Below are 22587 nucleotides of genomic sequence, written 5' to 3' on the forward strand. Positions count from 1 at the left end.
GGCCCGTGGACCCCCAGAGGTCCCCCCCCCTCAACTTACAGTTGGGAGTTTTTGTTCCTTTCTCCGGTGGCCAGTAGGTATACTTATAGCTCTGTAATAAGTTCTTCATTATGGTAGCCATTAGTTGACCATCTTTGTATCTGTTTTTCTTGCCTTATGTCTGTGTTAAAGCGCTCTGTGTCACTGCGTGAGAAGAGCGCTCTATAAAAAATAAAATAATAATAATAATAAAGTGTAGCTAGGAAACACAAGAATTAAGACACACAACAATGCATTTGATACCGCTCTAAAAAGAGGCACACAGCATAGAGTAAATGAAAGCACATCCCTGAACAGACAGGCTTAGGGCAAATGCATGATTGAGGCACAACTTCAGGAGCTCGGAAGAGAAGTGGGTCTACATTATACAAATTTTGAGTCCCTTCTTGAATGCCACATGAGATTCAGCAGTTAGGAGGCAAAGGGGATTTATCCACACTGAGGCCAAGACTGCAAATGTAAGATTTCATCAACAGATCTCAACTCCAAAGGATGCCTACACTTGGGAAAATATGAGCAACACTAGGAATCAACTAGGACACCTGAGGAGCAAAGAAATCAACCTCAACAACACTGAAACACGCAACTCTTAAGCCTGTAAATGTAGGATGCTGCTGACTGGAAGTCCCAGCGCTCACAATAAGAGATGTTTTTCTTCCTGTAGCATCAAATTACCCATGGCAAAATCTTCTTGTCTGAGATTACAGTAACAGCCAGGCAGATGTAATTTTTCTTCCCTCCCAAGGGGAAGAACTTAATTTTGCCATTAGAGACACGCAGCAATAGCACTGTCACCATTCCCTTTCTCTCACCCCTTTAACAATCCAAATGCTGTTCACCACCTGGAAATCTGCATGTTATACAATTATGTGTTGCAGGCATCAGCATGCACACGTGGAGATGAACATGGCAGTGCATTGTAGACACAGGAGAGCAATGACAAGCTGGGGCTAAACTGAAAACTCATCTACATGTATGTTGCCTTGCAAAAGGTGACAGGTATAAAAGCTTGGAGCCTTTGCCATAGCCGTGGTCAACATCGCCAAACTAGTGCCTGCAGTTGCCACACTAAACCGCAGCCAGCCACACAGCTGGTCAGGACATGTACATTTCTTAAGTTGTCACAGTTGGGGGGGGGGGCAGCTGAATCATTCTTAGACAGGTAGAGAGGAAATTAAGGTAAAATAATAATAAAATAAAATATAAAAACAATAATTTATTAAAAATAAATTAAAACAAATCTGATGCAAAAAAAAAAACTGCCATAATAAAGTAACCATGTAATGTCACCTATAAACATCTCTTCATTTTTTAAATTTTCCCAGTTGAAAGCACCGAAGTTTACCAAAAATAAAAGGAAACCGAAAGCATTAATTTTTGTCTTAAAGATATGTTTCAAAGGTGCAGAATGCGATGAAACACGTAAAATGTTAAAGAAACCTGTTTGGTGAACAAAAAAGAATTAGGCAAATGAAAATATCGGAACAAACAGACATTTATCTTCAGTGGCTCCACTCTGACTGTGCACACTTTGAAGTTCACTCATCTGTACCATTTCTAAGAAACACATGAAAGATACAAGGATAGTTGCTCTTGGCAAAAAGTCATTCAAAAGACCTCTTCCATCCCCCCTCGAACTCTTGCTGTCCGTGTTTCTGAAACTGCGCAGTGGACCAGAAGCTGATGCAATAGCCACTGCTTCTGCTGGCAGCAAGACATAGGTGGTAGGCATGGTGGAAGCATCAGACTTTTGAAAAGCTAATTTTAAACCCTGGGGTCGTCTCCTGGAACGCGATAGGCTTCTAGAGCGACATCAACTCCAAATAAGCCCATCAGTACTGCACAGGGCCTTCTGGACAGCCTAGATAGCCTGGCCTCCTTAACCTCCTGGACATTGTGTAAACAGCACTTGATCTTCAAAACACCAGCCTCATCTCAGCTTGACATCAATTAGGCTTGCTGATCATTAAATGATGGAATAAATAATTTTTATTTTTGAGACTATAGGGCATTATAATTCGACTTAGAAAGATACCTCCAGAAATGGTGAGATATTTGCACCGTGTGCAAAACTGGCCTCATAAACAGAGTTTGTGTGCTCTCCCAAAAGCCCGTTTAAATAATTTGGCTTGGACCCAGGTAAACACAGCACTGTTTCCCACAGACGTCAACTCTGCAGTCATTCTGCCGACTCAGCTGTGAGAAGGAGACAGAAGGTTCAGTTCAGGAAATCCCAAGGCAGTTTGGAAACTGTTTACAATTATGGGTATGTTTACATTTGTTCATTTAGTTAACACTTTTCTCCAAAACAACTTGATGCCTGGCCTATACATGGTCCCCTGCCACCTTCGCTCAGTCAAGAAGTCTTAATGGCAAATCTCACTGTTAACACTTTCAATTCTTCATATACAGTATATTACACATGTAAACATTACATTAGTGAAAACAAGGGGAACAGAACCACAAGGTGCTCAAAGAACACACAAATACAACAGTATATTGATGATTTCCTCACATCAGTGTTCTCGCTATCTATACAGTACACTGTTGTACTGCCAGTTTACACTCAATCATTGAGCAGAAACTTCTCTCCGAAGCAACTTTTAATGTGAACTTGCTTATAATTATATACCCATTCATATAGCTGGGAAGTTTTACTGCAGCAATTTAGGGTAGTGTAAGGGTACTACAGTAACAGACAAGATTTGAACCGACAACCTTCACATCAAAAGGCGGTTGCCCATCATTCATTCACTCATTTTCACAAATGTCTCGCCCAGACAGTGAACCAGAGCAAGTCCCAGGAAGCACTGGTTATGAGGAGGGTACCCCCTGGAAAGAATGCCACCCAGACACAGTGTATTGAGTCACACAACTCCTCTCCCTCACCCGCATTCACACACAGACACACTCTTGGAACAATCTGGAGACACCCGATAAGTTTAAGCGAATGGCTTTGCAACATGGGAGGAAGCTGGAACACCCAGAGGAAACCCACATGAAGACGGGGAGAACATGCAAATTTGGCACACACAGAAAAGCCTGCACATTATTCAATACCCAAATATTTACCTCCTCCATTTACAGCTGGATGTTCCATTGACAAAATTTGGGATAAATTTCCAGAGAGTACAATGGCAAAACACCTGCCAAACATTTAAACATCAGTCAGTCAATCAAATAACAGGCCATGATGAGGCACAGTATGGTTTTTCTGCTCACAGTCTTGTGAGGAAGTATTGAAAGATTCATACAGGCAGGTTCAGTGAGATCTTTAAAGCTGGCAGCAACATGTCATGCGGAGACCTTTGGTCTGACAGCGACAACCCCTCCTTTTTGTTTTCTTCCACCTTGACTGCATTTAAGGCGGCGTCAAATTATAGCAGCTGCTCACTTAAAGGTCTTCTGTGTTCTTCTGTTTTGACAACAGGAACCACACCAACAGGTTTGCACACCATGACCATAATAATCTACTACAAAAGAAGCATCTGTGAACATTAAAGTAACAGGATATGAAATGAAACAGCAAACTCCCAGTGCACTTCCAAATGTGTTCCAAAATTATACTGATAGTACTGGCCAACAACAATTTTGTCAAATGGGTTGTAATGAAGGGGGGTGTGGTGGAGCAGCAGGTTTGGCCTGTGCCTCTTCTCTGGTGGGTCTGGGGTTCGAGTCCTGCTTGGGGTGTCTTGTCACAGACTGGCATCCCACCCTGGGTGTGTCCCCTCCGCCTCCAGCCCCACACCCTATGTTACCAGGCTAGGCTCCAGCTTGCAGTGACCCTGGTAGAGACATGCAGCTTCAGACAATGTGTGTGTGTTGCAATGAGTGTTCTAAGCATACTTTTTCAAGCTGAATTAAAAAAATGAATTCATATTTTTTATATCAGGCTTGGGGGAGGGGCGTGGTGGCGCAGTGGGTTGGACCGGGTCCTGCTCTCTGGTGGGTCTGGGGTTCAAGTCCCACTTGGGGTGCCTTGCGACGGACTGGCATCCCATCCTGGGTGTGCCCCCTCCCCTGCCCCCTCCAGCCTTACGCCCTGAGTTGCCGGGTTAAGTTCTGGTTCCCTGCATCCCCATATGGAACAAGCGCTTCAGAAAGTGTGTGTGTGTGTGTGTGTATATCAGGCTTAATTTTGTTGTGGCCCCATCTTCGTAATTCTGTTCAATTACTGACATGACGCTACCCTATTTTAACTATAGAAGCATATTTGAATCATTAAGGAAGATATCTTTGTATGTCCTCAGATAAGATAATTGATAAACGATGACAAATTTGGTGAAGTTGAAAAAACTGCATGGAAATCACTGAAAAAATGTCTTCAAAATTTTTTTGCAAAATCAGAAATCAGGAAGCTTATTGTGAAAGTTGATCTATGAAAAATATCATTTCCTGAAGTTGTTCCAAGCTATGGAATGGAACATGTCATTGAAAGTTTATTTCTGGGACTCACTCGATTTTTTTTTCCCCTGATAACTTTAGTGCAGTCAGTGACAACCCCAGTGAAATATTTCAAAGATGAAAAACTGGTTTAAAGGCAAGTGGAGTCCCAGTATGATGACTGACTACTACTGGACTCCTGGGGCAAAATTCAGCAGAAAATCAAACACTGCTTCCTTTTGGGTAACACATCTGTGTTTTTCAATAACTTGTAAATACAGGCTGCTATTAAAGTAACGTTGTGTGTCACTTAAACACCTTACCCGATAGAGAAATTCTGAAAAAAATATTCAAATTCAGTTGAAGAAATACTATAATATTCACCAGTTTGTGTCTGCATGAAATTTCTTTTTTGTTCCCAAGTGTAAGTTAATAGAAGACTTTTAAATGTATGCAAGAGCAAAAACATATAAAACCCTTTCCGCAATAGTGGGATGGCCACTGTCATCTCACAACTAAGCCAAGTGCCTCAACGATGAGTGACATTCCTTAGGTGATGCAGTGAGCCCATTACACTCCACTCTGCTGAAAAAAGTATTCAAACTAGGCTTTTCTGCAATCTAGTAAGCAGCAAACGCATTTAAACACATCTTTGCTACATATTTCCAGAAAAATGTTCTGATACAATAAATACATAAATACAATCCTGTGTGAACAAGTGTCACTCAGAGGTGCTGAGTGTGAAGCAAGTTCTCTGTCAGTAGCTCCATGAGCACATTATTAAGGAGATGTTACTGACAACTCCATAAAGAATGTCTATGATAGGAAAAAGAAGGTGCACCCTCTTCCAGTTCGCTACCTTTATATATTATGACATCTCAGGATATTATAAACCCAATCTAGTCCTTAAATCCTAACGAGAGATCAATCTACCTTCGTTGTGGCAAACAACTTATACAAAGTTTTGCTTTTATTTATTCAGTGAGGAACAAGTCAATGTGCAGAAACCACATGTGAAAGAGTTAGTGCACCATTAGTGCCTCCATGTCAGTTGATATGAAAGCAATTACAACAGAGTGCTGTTAATCGCACACACATCAGTTCATCAGGAGGAGGTGTTTCCACCTGGGTGTAAAAGTGGAAATGTTGACAGTTTGGTTTGGAGCATTTAGGTTGGTGTTTATAAAGCCCAAAATATCTACAATGACCTCAAGAAGCAACTGCTGCTACTCAAGAGTTTGGGAAGGATAATGAAGTCAATCTCAAGCAATATGGATGCCATCAATCCACTGTATGGAACATCATTCAAGAGAGGTGACAACCTATTTGGCAAACTGGCTCCACTTGCCAGACCATCTGCTTCTAAAGGAAATTATAAAGAACCCAAAAGCTACATTCAGTGATCTACAGGTTTCTCTCAACATGGAACATGTTAAAGTTCATGACTCCATTATTTGGAAAAGACTTAACAATGAAGGACAGCAAGGAGAAAAACCCCACCTCTCCAAAAAGGACACCAGCACAGCTCTCATTTGCAAACAAATCTCTGGAACACTGTCCTCAGGAGAGATGAGACCAAAGTGAAGTTGCAGGATACAATTCATAATGCCATGTTTGGGGGGGGGGGGGGGGATCAAACAGCATGTAGCACCGCATGACCCTCATACCAAATGTTCAGCACAGTAGTAGTGGGTGATAATTTATGGTGACTTTGCACCCACGAGGCCTCATCCTGATGTTTCCATTACCATATCAAGTGACACTTTGCGCTGAAGAGTGACAGTGCTGATATGAGAGGTGCTGCTGGTCTGCCAATGTTCCATTAATGTACATAATCAACGACTCAACCGAATGCTGAATAGTGTGCACAGCACTGTCAAAAGAACCAACAACTTCTGGGCTTTTTGCAAACAGAATGTGGGAGTTTATAGAGAACCCTGGGTGAGGGCATAGAGAGCATCTGTCTGTTTCCTAATGTGGGTGCTCAGATTCTCACACACATACACACAAAGATAAATGAAATGTGGCAACACCAACCCCCCTCCTTTAAGGGGTCCCCCTAGGTACTCATTGAGAGACAGTCCCTTTCATTGCCAGCTTTCTCACCTTTACACATCATCTTTGACACGCCATACACAAAATTACATATATCATAAGGCTACTGACCAACAGCTGTGTTTATCCATGTAATTACCACTTAATTTACACAACATTCTGAAAATACAGGGGCTCTTAGTTTCTTTAGAGTGGCCTCAAGGCTTCAAGCACTCTTCAGTTAAGGCAGATCTAACATCATTGAAGACTATAACTTTAATTAATACGAAGACAAATCTATACTTTTTTTTCACAAGATGTGGGGAAAACACCAAAATTTTTCGATAACATTTATTAAAAATGTGTAAAATAGATCATGAAAAGACCAACTTAAAGGTTAACAATGTTCAGTGTAGCAAACAATGACAAAAATCTTAAAAGATACACTCAACCCAACTCAACTGTTGGCTGTATCAGGAACAAGAAAGAGGATGAGTACAGAGCACTCAACTTTGTCAAGCTGTGCAAAGGGAACTAACACTGCAAAGTCTAAAGAGATGGACCTCCTGAAGTTTCCCACCAAGTACCTGGTGACTGCTGATGGAGTGGACGTGGAGGTGGTAGGGATGTACAAGTATTTGGAGGTGCACTTGGGCAAAAGGTTTGTGAGGTCTAACAACACTGAGGCTCTGTACAAAAAAAAAAAAAATCAGAATTCAAGAATTCCTGAGGAGGCTCAGGTCTTTTGGAGCCTGCTGGTCACTACTGTAGGTGTTCTACCAGTTTGTAGTAGCATGATGTGGACTTCTACGGTAGATCCCAGCAGTATGAATAAATTAACGAGAAAAGGTGCCTCAGTCCTGCAGGTATGGCTGCACTCTCTGGAGAAAGTGGTACAGAGACTGACCCTAAACAAACTCTTGCCCACCATGGACTTGTCTTGAACATTCTGCACACCTCTCAGGCTAAATGGAGGAGAAACTTCTGCAACAGCCTGGTCTATTCCAAGAAGTCACCTGAGGTTCTCCAAGACAGCAGTCATTAGGCCCATATAATGAGCCCTGTCACTGGTGGTACTGACCTCTTATTGGCCCACTGCTATTCAGCTGTCTCTGCAATATCTATTTATACAAGTATCTATCAATAGGGCCTACATAATACAGATGTCCCACTATTTATTCATGAAATAGGCTCTATAAAAAAATTTGAAAATATAATACAAAAAAATACTCCCATCTAACCCACCCATTTTCAGTAACTGCTAGGTGAATGCAAGGTCGTCTTGGTCCAGAACCTATTCAACAGAGTGTGTGGCAGGGTACACCCCAAATGGGCCACCATTGCAGTGTACCACTTTTAATACAATGTCTTTCTCAATTACCTTCAAACTACAATAAAGTAAAACTACTTGTTTTTTATATTAATTATTTCAAAATTAATCTCCGCACCCTCCAATTCTATCCATATTGCTGACCAATTCAATACACAAGCATGTGCTACATTCCTCATCTTGTTATTGATCACCAAGACTCAGAGACACCAGAAAAGAGTTGCAAACACAGCAAAAGAGTGGCAGTGACATAGTCTTGTCTGCATATCTGAGTGCATTTTACTGCCAACTAATACTACTGCCAACTAATGGAAACGCATGCTGCCAAGGACTATTTGGAAAACAAAATGGTGAGGAAAGCACAGGTAAAAATTATCTAGAAAAACTTTGTATTGTTGAAAGTCAAAAATACTTAATATGAGGCACCAGTGTACTGAACATGATACTTCTATTTATTTTGCCGAGAAGTAACTTCAAGTACTGAACTGCCTATAAATGCGTACTCATTTATGCAGCCAAGTAATTTTCACAGGAACAATTTAGAATAAGAACCTTGATCAGGAGTACTACAACAGGAGCTGGGACTCAAACCTGGGTCCTTCAAATGGAAGGCAGCACATCTAACCAGTTATGCTGTTGTAAAGTAGGGAAGTAGCTCACATGCTGTCACCCCGACTGCCATACCATTGTCATTTTTCCAGCTGAACACTTCCTATTTCTGAGTGAAGTGAGCTCACTGTTACGTTCTCAGAGGGCACCTGCAATCTTTCTTTAAACCATGAACCACGGAGAGAGAAGACTCCAGGTTGTGAACTTGTGACGCGAACACATCTCTTCCTGCAGAGGGCTATTTCATGTCAAACCTAGCAAGGAAAAATCTATTTATCGTTCATATTTACCAACAGTGGTCCATACTGTCTGGCTGCAATTAAATATGTGTTAGGCAGAATATCAAAATTTTATATATATATATATATATATAGTAAACAAAATATGAAATTATGTTAATCTAACAGAAAGGTATTTACACAGATCCTCAGGGGTAAGAGGGAAAAATTGGTACATGAATGTAAAAATTATATGATTTAAACTTAGCAGGAATATGTGAAGGGTCCATGGCAATAAAATTCTAACATATCTCTTGGGTTATAAAAAAAAAAAAAAAAAAAAAAAACCATACATGTGAGTAACACAGCAGACTCATTGAACAGCACTAAATTATATAAAAAATTGCAGGAAAAGCAAATCAAAAATGTAATTTCATATATGAACTAATGTCGTTCACCTTGAATAATATAGATAGTTTGAACTGAAAACTGTTGAATATTAGAATAGCAACCATCAGCTACAAGTCATCACTGCAAAATGAAATTAAACCAATTGTGCAAAAATGCTGTACAGCCCCAGTGTAAATCACATATACATAAAGCATCAGAAGGATTCCTTAATTTCCCCCCCCCCCCCCAAAGTACCAGGCTGCCACATAACAGTCTATCCTCAGCACAACCAGGTTATCAGCTCCTCGCTGGGAGGCCACAGCTCATCCCTTTCCCTAGCGCAGGGTTTGACTGTTCTTCAGTGCTTCCCTTTATTCCGCTACCCCAAACACACAAACCTACGAGTCTCTGCTGTCATCGAGTCCTTATAGTGTCATGAAGGCCAGGAGTGAAGTATGCAAACTACAGAGTGCCCACTGTCTGCTTGTGTGAAAATATACCCCAGTGGACATGTCTGTTCTGTGTAACACCATACTAGTGGGAAACAAGGTAAAGAGTACACTACTGCCTGAGAGGGACAAACACTACCAGGCACATTTAAACCATGCACTGTCATCTGCCTTCAGTTGTGAATTCAGCTAATATTCAAAATACTCACTTCAATTAGGACCACTAAGTGGCAGAGCAGTCAGCACTGTCACCTTGATGGTTGTTGCTTGAAACCCCTCTCCTATTGTTATACCTTTGGCCAAGAATTTTTTTTCATAATTGATATGCATAACTGATTTTAAAGTTGATTATCTAACAATGACAAAAACTCTCCCAGACTCAATGATGACTCAGTGAAGAATTACCTTAGTCAAAGGAGTCAGCTATGTGAATAACAATCAGTAACATACCAGTGTGTTGTTTACAAAAGATGCCTGATGCCCATCAACAGTTTATGCAATTACTCTGACTCAAACCTTAAAAAAAGGAAAGTGTTGGAGAAGCTGACCTGTGAGGAAAAAGTGACAGGCCCGTCTGCCCTCAGGCTATGCACAAATACCACAAGGCCAGAGGGTCTACAGACCATAAAGGATTTACCAAGCATAGACTACTGATTCACCACAATATGGATCATAACTGATTTACCCTGGTGCAGACCACAACTGATTCACTGAAACCACAGGATTTACCATAGTACAGATTACAATTTTCACCATGGTACAGATCATAACTGACCCACCACCTTGTGCCATGAAAATAACACACTACCGCCTCAAATTACATCCCACGTCTAGATTAACTGCCCAAAAACTGACTGAACATTGTGCAATAAGTGCCCGCGAGAGCAGAGAGCAGTTTCCCAGCCAAAGGATAAACTTTTACGTGGATCGCGGTGAACGCGCGCACGGATGACAAGCTACCGAAACTGAACAGGCATGTGTGTGACGGTACAAGTTCGCAGTGGACAGTGTTACATGTACTGACTGCCGCAACGATCGATGCACAAAACAAAGGGGCGAGCGGAGGGCCTCCAAACAGTGAGAGCAGGAGCGCGCAAATAAGCTGCAATGAATCAAGCAATCTTTTATTTATTAGTTTTGCTAAATCTGCAGTCGAAGGCGCCAATTACTGCGGCGACCTATCATCATTATCAATCACCACGCATCATTACCACCACCATCATCATTAACACCAGCACGGCTGACCATCAAGGTTCGCTATGGACGATCATCCTGCCATAGACAAAGAAAGACACACGCACAGACAGAGGTCGGGAGAGTGAAATGCGCGCACGGTGAACGCGCATGACTACGACTTACAGTTCTCAAGAACTGGATCTCGTCCTCCCCGTCTCCTTCGGCCATGCCTGGTCGTCGGGAGCGTGCTGAGACCCTGCTACCCCCCGCGCTCGGCTCGCCGCACGGCGCCTCCGCTCCTCTTCCCTCTTGGCTCGCTCCTCTCCTCTCCTCTCGATATTAGCATACAGCTAATCCACAGCCATATAGGGGAACCCGCGCGTCGCCGGCGCACTGCATTGCAGCCTAGTGTCACTCACGCGCATTCCCCGTCAGAGAGGGAGCAAGCGGGGTCCCGATGCTGGAGCTCACGGGATAAATGAATAACTGAATAAATTAAATTAAAAAAATGAAAACCACAACGCAGCACAACCCCTGCAGTGGGACCGCGGCTGTCTGACGCGCAGAATCACCGTGTGCATGCCATTCCGTACTGTGCGACTTCACGCGTTCCGCAGGCGCTTAGGTTTAGCCGGTGTTGCCCTAGTAGTAACGTGGGGTATTTGGCATAATATTAATAATAAGAGTTTATAATTCCCTGGAGCCCATAAATAATTCATAACCGGAGCGGGCATTAAAATAACTAATTTAACGCAACTATGCTTGTTTATGATTAATCCTGCTGCTGTGTATTTGCATCCGTCTGCCCTAACACATGTGACATCATCGCTGCAGGTAATTGTACTGTACCGTTCGCACTGCCGTACAGCATGTTTTATTTATTTTTTACCTATTCACGGCATTTCTTCAAAAACTGAAACAGTTCTTTTAAATGTGCCTGAGTAAGCATCTACTATGTCAAATTCTTTGTGCGTGTAGGACAATTAAGCTATCCTTTCTAACCCCAGCACATTAAATAAACGCGCGTGCGTGTCTGAGACGAAGAAGCCAGCGCATCACTGCAGCACGAAGAAAGGCCGCGATGGGGGCGGGGCTATCAGCTGGGTATAATGTAGCTGTTCCCTTCCACTAGGTTTCACCTGTTGAATTTAATAGTAAAAACAAAAACGAAATTTTTCACTACTAAAGAATAAGTTAACTCATGTCCTATTACCTCACATCTTATCAACAAATCAATTTAAAAGTATTTTTTTATGAATGCCTTCTTGCACTCATTCGTACGGTGTGTCTCTTATTCCTCATTCTGATTCATCACTGATCAAAGACCCACATCACGCTCTTTACACCAAAATGCTCATGATGTAATGGACAACACAGAAACTGGCTGTTCTTACATGTTTCATATAGACATGTTAAGCACAATAAATATACCAGTACAGTAGCATAGTAGTAAATAAATATTACTATTGTACTCTACAGTAGAACATTTACATTTATTCGTTTAGCAGACGTTTTTCTCCAACGCGACATCTCAGAGAATACAATTTGTGCATTACATTAGGGGAAAGAGAGAGAGAGACATAGTTGCAGATGTGTGATTCCTTCCATTGTATGCATTGATAGTCATCACACGAGTAGGTGCATAAAACTCAACTAGTATAAATAGTACTTTACAGCAGTATAAAAGCAGTGATATACCTTTCTTTATACAAAACAGTAAATCTATCCATTCGTTCTCAGTAATCACTTGTCCTCATCAGGATCACGGTTGTCCGGAGCCAATACACTAAAATATAATTCGTATGTGTGTTTTTCACCAAGACACAATATGGGGAATCTAAGTTTTGATCTTTTCACAATATGATCACTCACTCCACGTGTCCAAGGCAGAGTAGCAGTAGTACAGCGCTGATCCCAGGAACACAGCACTTCCATGTTTCTTATGGAATATATATGACAGGTTACATTACTACATGATGTTTCTTTATTTAGCAGACACTTTTCTCTGAAGGAAGGGGGTGGGGGTGCAGCTGGCTTGGCTGGGCCTGCTGTGTGGCAGGTCTGGGGTTTGAGTCCTGCTTGGGATGCCTTGCGGCAGACTGGAGCCACCAGGTGCTGTGAGACAGCAGCACTATTTGCTGTGCCACCATGCTGCCCAACTTTAAAGAAATGGCAATCAATCCATTTTGAGGACACCTGAGCTGCCTTTAGTGTCTGGGCTACATTTTTCACTATGTATAGTAAACTTATGGTAGGACCGCATTATAAATTTATATTAATGTCACTATGTCTCGCAATGTGGGTAACCGCTTGTCCTGTTGCAGGATACAGAGGGCACACGGTTGGGTTGTGGACGGGGTGCCACTCCATTGCAGGGTAACAGTACATTTACATTCAGCATTCATTTCTCTTCAAATTAACCAACAATGACAATTAAATTAATATTTAGGTGACAGCTTTGTCTAGTGTGACTAACAGCACTGGACTTCAGTCTGAGATCATCTGCCGCTCTCTTGTGGTCAATTTGGAAACTGCACCTTTAAATTATAATGACAAGGAGCCCTGTCTTGGTGTCCTCTGACATTGTACCTGTAGCGTCCGGACGGGAGTCCGACACGGACGCGCGTTGCTATTACAAACGTAAAATGACCTCACGTGCAGGGTGATGTTAAAAGTGCACTGTGCGTACTGCAGGACACTCGGTGGAAGTGAAACAGGAAACACACACGGTGTTTGAACTACGGTGAACAGTGAAACGCTACTCTGTTTGTATGACCGCAATCCCGAGACGTGACGAAATACCGGACTGGAACACTGGACCAGGACTGGAGAACAAGAGGCAGGAACTGACAGGACGGGCACTCTGGACTGGAACATGAACACCTAGGAAACAGACTGAGGGAACAAGAGACTACTAATCGCCAACAGAGCACAATAGAACCGCTGATCAAGAATCCGCAAGTGGTTCTGCTCCGCTTGCTCCTTTTACACTTCCGTGTCCAATGAGACTGTGAGGTGATACGTGTGTTTTACCTAGCGGCACTGAGTGCCGCCGCCTCTGACAAGGAGGGGCAGGGGCAGTGACCCCCATGGGACGTGACAGTACCCCATATATAGATGGTTAAAAACCTACAGTAATACTCAAAATTTCGTGATATAAAATGCATTTTAAGACGAAACTGTCATATATACACTGTTTTTTTTTTCTTTTTTAAAATTGCCGCACAATGTGTTGTACATACGCCATCCTGAAGCTTATGCAAATACAGTAACATTTTCTTATAAGTCAGTGAAATCGCTAAGAACTTTAAAGGAAAGGTGATAAATACAAACAATTGCTGAAAAAAGTCCTATGGTTATCAGAACAAGATATATTGTGGCGCGCAGCGCCGTGGGTTTGGATGGAGCGAAGAAGGACGCGGAGGCAGCGTTCATAACGAACGATTTATTCGAACACCAGCACAAGGGAAATAATGCTCTCGGTCCGAGGACCCCTTCTCCTCCAGGACCTGCACTTACAGCCAACCTACCTTAGCGCCCCTAAGCGCTCCAACACAGTGGCAGACACAGTCAACCCATGGCGGTGCACTCGGGGGTCGGGGCGGCCATCCTCGCCCCCTGTCTGCCCGGCCTCGGTCCCTGCATGACTCCCTCACGCGCACGTGGCATGTCTCAAACATGGCGGCGCCCACGTGGCTTTCGCTGACCAGCTTCTGTGGGACCTTCGCGACTGCTCCCCGCAGCCACTCCGCGTTGTCCCCGCTCCGTTGTCGGGGGCGAACATCTTTCTTGCGCCTCCCGTCGTCTCGCCGCTCGGGCGTTTTTCGGCGAAGGACCCGGCGAAGCTCCCCTGCTTGCTACTCTCGCGTCTGCCGATTCGCCGCACGCTAAGCCGACCGCTTCTTGCTGCGCAGCCCTCCTCTTTTTGCGGCGTTTGTTCCGCGATGCCGCTCTTTGACAACGTTTGCCGGGGCTTCAGGCAGGCTGGGCGCTTTCTCCCCGAAAGTGACGGACTCCCGTTCCGCTGGAGAATTAGCGTTTGTGGTTTCGCTCCTCTCCGACACGGAGTTCTGCCTGTCCACAGAGGAGGCACACTGCTCCGCGTCGTCCAGCACGGCGTCCGCCCTGCTCGGGAAAACGGCGCTCTCCGCAGGGCGACTTTTCTCTGCCTCCGCGGTCGAGGGCGGATCACTGCCTCTTCTTCTCTGGGCACAGGGAGACCCCACTTGACCTGCTCGCCCGTTTCCAGCGGCACCTTGCAGCTCTTCTCCGCCGTTCTCGCCCTTGCGCACGCTTCCCCGGCGTCCCTCTGAACCCCCCCCGTGCTCCGCCATGGTGTGGGCGTGGTAAGTATGGACAGTGTAACAAAATTTAATTATTGAAAAGCATGGAAACCTATTCAGCCCCCAATAAAAAGATGAACGGGTAAAAGTGAAAAATAGGAAAACTTGTCCTGTTATACCGTGTTACACTGTAATATGCCCTTTTTCACTTCATTACAGCATCCTAGAGCAGGGACTGTCTAGTCATTCCAGAATTATCTAATGAAGAGTCACACATAACCAAAAGAAAGTCAGTTAGAAAGCAAGAGACAATTTGCTTTACCTGAAAATCTTGGAAGTCAAAAAAAGAAAATATTAATTTTGTGAGGGGTGGAGGCACAGTGGAGCAAAGGGTTGAATTGGTCCTGCTCTCTGCAGAAAACTGGCAATGTGAGTTCTTGCATCGCTACATGTTTACTTGTCTAACTGCCTAAAACACACAGAGACACGTTCTGAACCGCTTGTCCCATACGGGGTTGCGGGGAACCGGAGCCTAACCTTAAGCCTAACTAGGGGCATAAGGCAGGAGGGGACACACCCAGGACGGGACGCCAGTCCATCGCAAAGCACCCCAAGTGGGACTCGAACCTCAGGCCAGAGGGCAGGACCCGATCCAACCCACTGTGCCACCCCCGCGCCCCCACCTAAAAGAGTTTGCCAAAGCAAGTTCTTGCCTACTGAAATGCTTACTGATCTAACTGCATGTTTTCCAAAGTTAGTTCTTGCCTACCTAACTGCATAGAATTGTGTTTGCCAGGGTGAGTTCTTGCTTTCACGGTTGCTTCCCTTTCGAATTCTCTGACTGAGTGTTTGTCAGTGAGTCCTTGCCCACCTGTCTTGTCAAACTACCCAAAACCGAGTCCTTGCATACCTATATGCTTACTTTTCAAACTCCTGAATGCATGATTGCCACAGAGTGCTTGCCTACCTTACTGTTTCCTTGTCTTACTGCCCAAAAGAGAGTCTTTCAATGTCAGTTCTTGCATAGCTACATGCTTGCCTTACTGCCTAACAGAGTGTTTGCCAAAGTTTGATCTTGCCTCCAGAATGCTTACCTGTCCAATTGCCAAAAACAGTTTCTCCCAAAGAGACTTCTTGCCTACTGAAATATTTACTGCTAATACAATACGGTTTCTGCCAATGCGAGTTCTTACCTACCAAAACATTTACTTGCCTAACTGCCCAAAACGGTCTCTGCCAATGTGCGTTCTTTGCCTATGTAAATGCTTTCTTGTCTAACTGCTGAAAAGCATTTCGCCAATGCGAATAGCTGGCTAACGAAATGCTTATTTGCTTAATTACTCAAAAAGCTTTCTGCCAATGCGAGTTCTTGCCTACTGAAATGTTTACGTGTCTAACTGCTCAAAAGTGTTTTTGCCTACCTAAATGCTGGCTTGTCTAACTGCCCAAAATTGTGTCTGTCAGAGTAAAATCTTGCTCCCCTGTCAAACAGCATGTTTGCCAATTTAAGCTCTTGCTTAATGCTTACTTGTCTAACTGCACAGAATCGTGTATACTAGGGTAGGTTCTTGCTTTGGCCTAACTGCGTGTTAGCTCCCATCCTGGGTGTGTCCCCTCCCCCTCTGGCTTTACGCCCTGTGTTGCCAGGTAGGCTCCGGTTCCCCATGACCCCGTTTGGGACAAGCAGTTCTGAAAGTGTGTGTGTGAGAGAGCCAAAGTGACTTCTTGCTTACTGTCATGCAGTGTGCGGAGATCGGGGAGCAGACTCAAGTGCTGATGCTACCTTGCTTTATTTCTATCACATGGGGTGTGCAACCCCAGAGAACAGAGCAGAACAATCAGCCTCGGAAGAGAGAGGTGAGGAGAACATCTCTCAGTTGGAGGTTCTGTGGCCAGTTGCATCTGAGCGGGTGCTTTTATACTGCATCTCCCGGGTCATCGCTGGGGTGGTTGAGGCGGTCGTCAAGCACACGGTTGTTAAACACATAGTTATTGGGTACGCCGAGAGTGGCAGGAGTGCCAGTACCCCCCCCCCCCCAATCAGGAGGCACTTTCCACCGTAAGATTCGAGGCCGGCTTGCCTCTCGTGCAGGGCCAGTCCGGCTGGGACCTGTGTAAATTGGCAACAAGAACAGGGTCCAGAACATTGTGCGCGGGAATGGAACACTGTTCCTCCGGGCCATAACCGTCCCAGTAAACAAGGTGCTGCAGGCCCCCTTGTTGTCAACAGGAATCATGGTGCGCCCAAACAGCATAGACTGGGTCCTCATTGACTGCCGCTGACAGCCTCGGTGTGCCATCACCAGGTGCCTGGAGGACCTGTAGGGTTTGAGCAAGGAAACATGGAGAGTGGGATTGACTCATAAGTCCGGGGGCAACTGGAGCCTATAGGAGACAGGCGTGACCTGATGAAGGACCTCAAAGCGGCCAATGAAACGGGGGCTGAGCTTCCTGGAGGGGAGGTGTAACCTCAAGTCCCGGGTGAGGGGGACGCCAGTGGCAATCTGCCTGCTGCTTGAAGCGGAGGGTGCTCTGCCTGAGATGAGCCTTGGTGGCCCACCATGTTTCCCCGCTGACCTGGTGCCAGGTATCGACTGTGGGTACATTGCTCAGACAAGGGCTCCAGGGGATCAGACCAGGTTGCTTCCCTAGAACACATTGGAACAGTGACATACCTGTGGAGGAGTGGGTCAAGAATTTGTGAGCATACTCAGACTAGGGCAGGTACCAGACCCGCTGGTGTTGTTGATGGCTGCAGAGGAAGCAACTGAAATCATGCTGCAGGCGTGATCAAGGTTAGTATCACAGTCTTACCCTCTGAAGGTAGGAGGTCCACTGCTACATGAGACCAAGGCCGTGAGAGCACTGGCAGCAGTTCTAACAAGCCAGCAAATCTCTGTGTTGGGGTTCTAGCTTGGGAGCAGATTGTGCAGACCTTTATGTACTGCTGGATGTCCTCAAGCATGGACATGGAGGGCTACCAGAACCTCTCTTAGAGGAGAGACAGTGGTCAGCACAAACCAGGGTTACCGGCTGTGGGAGAATCGTTCGCATTTTTACTGGCACATACTCCTTACCTTCTGGTACCACTGGTGGATTGGGCTAAGCTGCTTGTGCGTCTTGGAGCTCCTGCAAGAAGTGCAAGCATACTGGGGCTACAACACAGTGCTCAGGTAGGATCGGCTCTGGGCGTTCAGTTGGAATGTCAGTGGCAAACAGCTGTGAGAGGGCATCAGCCTTCGTGTTTTTATAGCCCGGCCAATACAATACAGCGAAATCGAATCTCATCAAGAACAAGGCCCACTGGGCCTGGCATGTGTTCAGACTAAGTACCAGGAAGGGGTTCGAGGCCCCTTCTATCCACTGCCTCATTCCTCCTGGGCTGATATAATGGCTAAGAGCTCTCGATTTCCGATGTCATAGTTCCGCTCAGCTGGCAACAGTTTTCATGAGAAGTATGCACAGGGGTACAGATTTGGTGAGTCACCCTGTCTTTGGGACAGCACGGCCCCAACTCTGACCGCTGTGGTGTCTACCTCCACCACGAACGGCAGTGTGGCGTCTGGGTGTGGTAATATTGGTGCTGTCATAAAACGAGTCTTCAACTCTAGGAACGCTTGTTGGCCTTGCTCACCCCAAGACGGGTCTTCTTACGTGCCGTTAGGGCCATGAGGGAGCAGCAATGGAGCTGAATCTCATAGAAATTAGCAAAACCCAGGAACCATTGCAGGGCTTTCACATTTCATGGTCATTACTAATCAATTACTGCCTGGACCTTCTCTGGGTCCATAGCCACACCCGCATTGCTAAGGGTGTAGCCCAGGAACGGCACTCTGGACTGGTGGAAGAGTCATTTTTTTTCCCCCTTTGACACAAAGGTAGTTTCAGAAGAGCCATTCCAACGCTTCTTACCTGGCAGACATGCTCTTGCCGGGTCTTGGAGAAGATGAAAATATCATCCAGGGACGCAGTCATCCACGAGTCCGCCTAGTACATGATTCACAGATGCCTGGAACATTGAGGGTGCATTAGACAAACCAAAAGCGAACCGGACAGGTTGCATGGAAATGGGTGGGATTCCACAGGAAAGGCAGAGGCAGTCGTGGAGACCAAATCACTTTATTTGTATCGCATGGCGTTGCATCCAGAGAACAGAACAGAACAATCAGCCTTGGAAGAGATAGGAGAGAAGAACATCTGTGTTGGAGGGTCCGCAGCCAGGTGTGTCAGAGTGGGTGCTTTTATACTGTAGCTCCAGGGCCGTTGCTGTGGGGGTCGAAGTGGTCATCAAGCACGCGGTTGTTACATCTGCAGTTGTTGGGAATGACAGCTATCGAACTGCTTTTTTTTTGTGAGTGCTTGCTTACCTAAATGCTTATTTCTTTAACTGTCCTAAAGTGTCTACCAGTATGAAATCGCACACTCAACTGCCTAACTACCCAAAAGTTTTTACGCTAATGCGAGTTCTTGCTGAGCTAAATCTTGCTTATCTAACTGCCCAAAAGCGCGTCTGCCAAAGTTAGTTCTTGCTTCCAGAATGCTTACCTAACTCCACGAAGTGGTGTCTCTCAAAGCAAGTTCCTGCCTACTGAAATACATACTTCTTTAACTGCTCACAACAGTTTCTGTCAGTATGAGTTGTTGCCTAACCGAATGCTTACATGTCTAACTACCCAAACGTATTTCTTCCAATGTGAGTTTTTAACTACCAAAATGCTAACCTGTCTAACGGTCAAATGCATGTTTGTCAACGTTAGTTCTTCGTTCCCTAAAAAGCTACCTGTCTAACTGCCCAAAACACATTCTGCCACAGCGATTTCGTGCCTGACTAAATGGTTACTTGTCTAACTGCACAGACTAGTGTTTGCTAAAGTGAATTCTTGCATCCCAGTCCACCAGCCTAAAGGAATGCTTACCTATCGAACTCTCCAGCTGTTTAACAGCGTCTGCCAACGCGAGTTCTTGCCTACATAAATGCTTTCTTCTCGAACTGCTAGAAACATTTCTGCCAATGCCAATTGTTGCCTAACAGTTTACTTGACTAACTGGCCAGACTCATGATTACCTGGGTAACGTTTCCTGACCTCAACTGGGGAAAAAATTTCGGATGAGCCTTTGGCACACGTACTGGTTTCTTGATGCGCACTTTATCCATCCATCCATCCATCCATCTTCCTCCGCTTATCCGGGGCCGGGTCGCGGGGGCAGCAGTCCGAGCAGAGTACTCCAGACCTCCCTCTCCCCGCACACCTCCTCCAGTTCCTCTGGGGGAACCCCAAGGCGTTCCCAGGCCAGCCGGGAGACATAGTCTCTCCAACGTGTCCTGGGTCTGCCCCGAGGCCTCCTCCCAGTGGGACAAGCCCGGAGCACCTCCCCAGGGAGGCGTCCAGGAGGCATCCGGAACAGATGCCCGAGCCACCTCAACTGGCTCCTGTCGATGCGGAGGAGCAGCGGCTCTACTCCGAGCTCCTCCCGGGTGACTGAGCTCCTCACCCTATCCCTAAGGGTGCGCCCAGCCACTCTGCGGAGGAAACTCATTTCTGCCGCTTGTATCCGCGATCTCATTCTTTCGGTCATGATCCAGAGTTCATGACCATAGGTGAGGGTAGGAACGTAGATCGACCGGTAAATTGAGAGCTTCGCCTTACGACTCAGCTCCCTCTTCATCACAACAGACCGGTACAATGACCGCATTACTGCAGACGCCGCACCGATCCGTCTGTCGACCTGCCGCTCCATTTTTCCCTCACTCGTGAACAAGACCCCAAGATACTTAAACTCCTCCACTTGAGGGAGCAACTCCCCCCTAACCCGGAGGGAGCAATCCACCTTTTTCCGACTGAGAACCATGGCCTCGGATTTGGAGGTGCTGATTCTCATCCCCGCCGCTTCGCACTCGGCTGCAAACCTCCCCAGTGCACGCTGCAAGTCTTGACTTGATGAAGCCAACAGGACCACATCGTCCGCAAAAAGCAGAGACGAGATCTCGCGGCCACCAAAACAGACACCCTCCGTTCCCTGACTGCGCCTAGAAATTCTGTCCATAAAAATAATGAACAGAATCGGTGACAAAGGGCAGCCCTGGCGGAGTCCAACATGCACCGGGAACAGGTCTGACTTACTGCCGGCAATGCGAACCAAGCTCCTGCTCCGGTCATACAGGGAACGAACAGCCCGTAGCAACGAGCCCCGAACCCCATAATCCCGAAGCACCCCCCACAGGATGCCACGAGGGACACGGTCGAATGCCTTCTCCAGGTCCACAAAACACATATGGACTGGTTGGGCAAACTCCCACGAACCCTCCAACACCCTAGTGAGGGTATAGAGCTGGTCCAGTGTTCCACGGCCAGGGCGAAAACCGCATTGCTCCTCCTGAATCCGAGGTTCGACTATCGGTCGGATTCTCCTTTCCAGTACCCTGGCATAGACTTTCCCAGGGAGGCTAAGGAGTGTGATCCCCCTGTAGTTGGAACACAATCTCCGGTCCCCCTTCTTAAAAAGAGGGACCACCACCCCGGTCTGCCAGTCCAGAGGCACCGTTCCCGAACTCCACGCGATGCTGCAGAGGCGTGTCAGCCAAGACAGCCCCACAACATCCAGAGACTTGAGAAACTCGGGGCGGATCTCATCCACCCCCGGAGCCTTGCCACCGAGGAGTTTTTTGACTACCTCAGCAACTTCAGCCAGGGTAATGGACGAGTCCCCCTCCGAGTCCCCAGCCTCAGCTTCCTCTACGGAAGGCGTGTCGGAGGGATTGAGGAGATCCTCAAAGTACTCCTTCCACCGCCCGAGAACATCCTCAGCTGAGGTCAGCAGCGCACCACTTCCACTGTAAACAGTGTTCGTGGAACACCGCTTCCCCCCTCTGAGTCGCCGGACGGTTTGCCAGAATCTCTTTGAGGCCGACCGAAAGTCTTCCTCCATGGCCTCACCGAACTCCTCCCAAGCCCGAGTTTTTGCCGCGGCGACTGCCAGAGCCGCGCTCCGTTTGGCCCGTCGGTACCTGTCAGCTGCTTCAGGAGTCCCATGAGCCAGCCAGGCCCGATAGAACTCCTTCTTCAGCTTGACGGCATCCCTTACTTCCGGTGTCCACCACCGTGTTCGGGGATTGCCGCCGCGACAGGCACCGGAGACCTTATGGCCGCAGCTCCGAACAGCCGCACCGACAATGGAGGAGCGGAACATAGTCCATTCAGACTCAATGTCCCCCACCTCCCTCGGGACCTGGTTGAAGCTCTGTCGGAGGTGGGAGTTGAAGACCTCTCTGACAGGGGCCTCCGCCAAACGTTCCCAACAGACCCTCACTATGCGTTTGGGCCTGCCAGGTCTGTCCAGCTTTTTCCCCCGCCATCGAATCCAACTCACCACCAGGTGGTGATCAGTTGACAGCTCAGCCCCTCTCTTCACCCGAGTGTCCAAGACATATGGCCGAAGGTCAGAAGAAACGACTACAAAGTCGATCATCGACCTCCGACCTAGGGTGTCCTGGTGCCAAGTGCACTGGTGGACACCCTTATGCATGAACATGGTGTTCGTTATGGATAAACCGCGACTAGCACAGAAATCCAATAACAACTCACCGCTCGGGTTCAGATCAGGGAGGCCGTTCCTCCCAATCACGCCCCTCCAGGTATCACTGTCGCTGCCCACGTGGGCGTTAAAGTCCCCCAGTA

General features: G+C 46.3%; 1 protein-coding gene across 7 annotated transcripts in view; it reads right to left on the minus strand.

Moving 5' to 3' along the window:
• LOC108919534 (ryanodine receptor 3) overlaps positions 1–11215 on the minus strand; it is a 200030-nt gene extending 188815 nt beyond the window's left edge. For 4 of the 7 annotated variants that reach the window (XM_029258294.1, XM_029258293.1, XM_029258295.1 and 1 more), the window contains exon 1: positions 10812–11215. In XM_029258294.1, the coding sequence (XP_029114127.1) occupies positions 10812–10856 (45 nt within the window). In that variant the 5' untranslated portion in view covers positions 10857–11215. The remainder of the gene's footprint in view (positions 1–10811) is intronic. The other 3 variants (XM_029258298.1, XM_029258297.1, XM_029258296.1) reach the window with 1 other exon arrangement.
• Positions 11216–22587: the final 11372 nt, after the last annotated feature.

The sequence above is a fragment of the Scleropages formosus genome, chromosome 15, assembly GCF_900964775.1.
Source record: "Scleropages formosus chromosome 15, fSclFor1.1, whole genome shotgun sequence".
NCBI classification, from domain to species: domain Eukaryota; kingdom Metazoa; phylum Chordata; class Actinopteri; order Osteoglossiformes; family Osteoglossidae; genus Scleropages; species Scleropages formosus.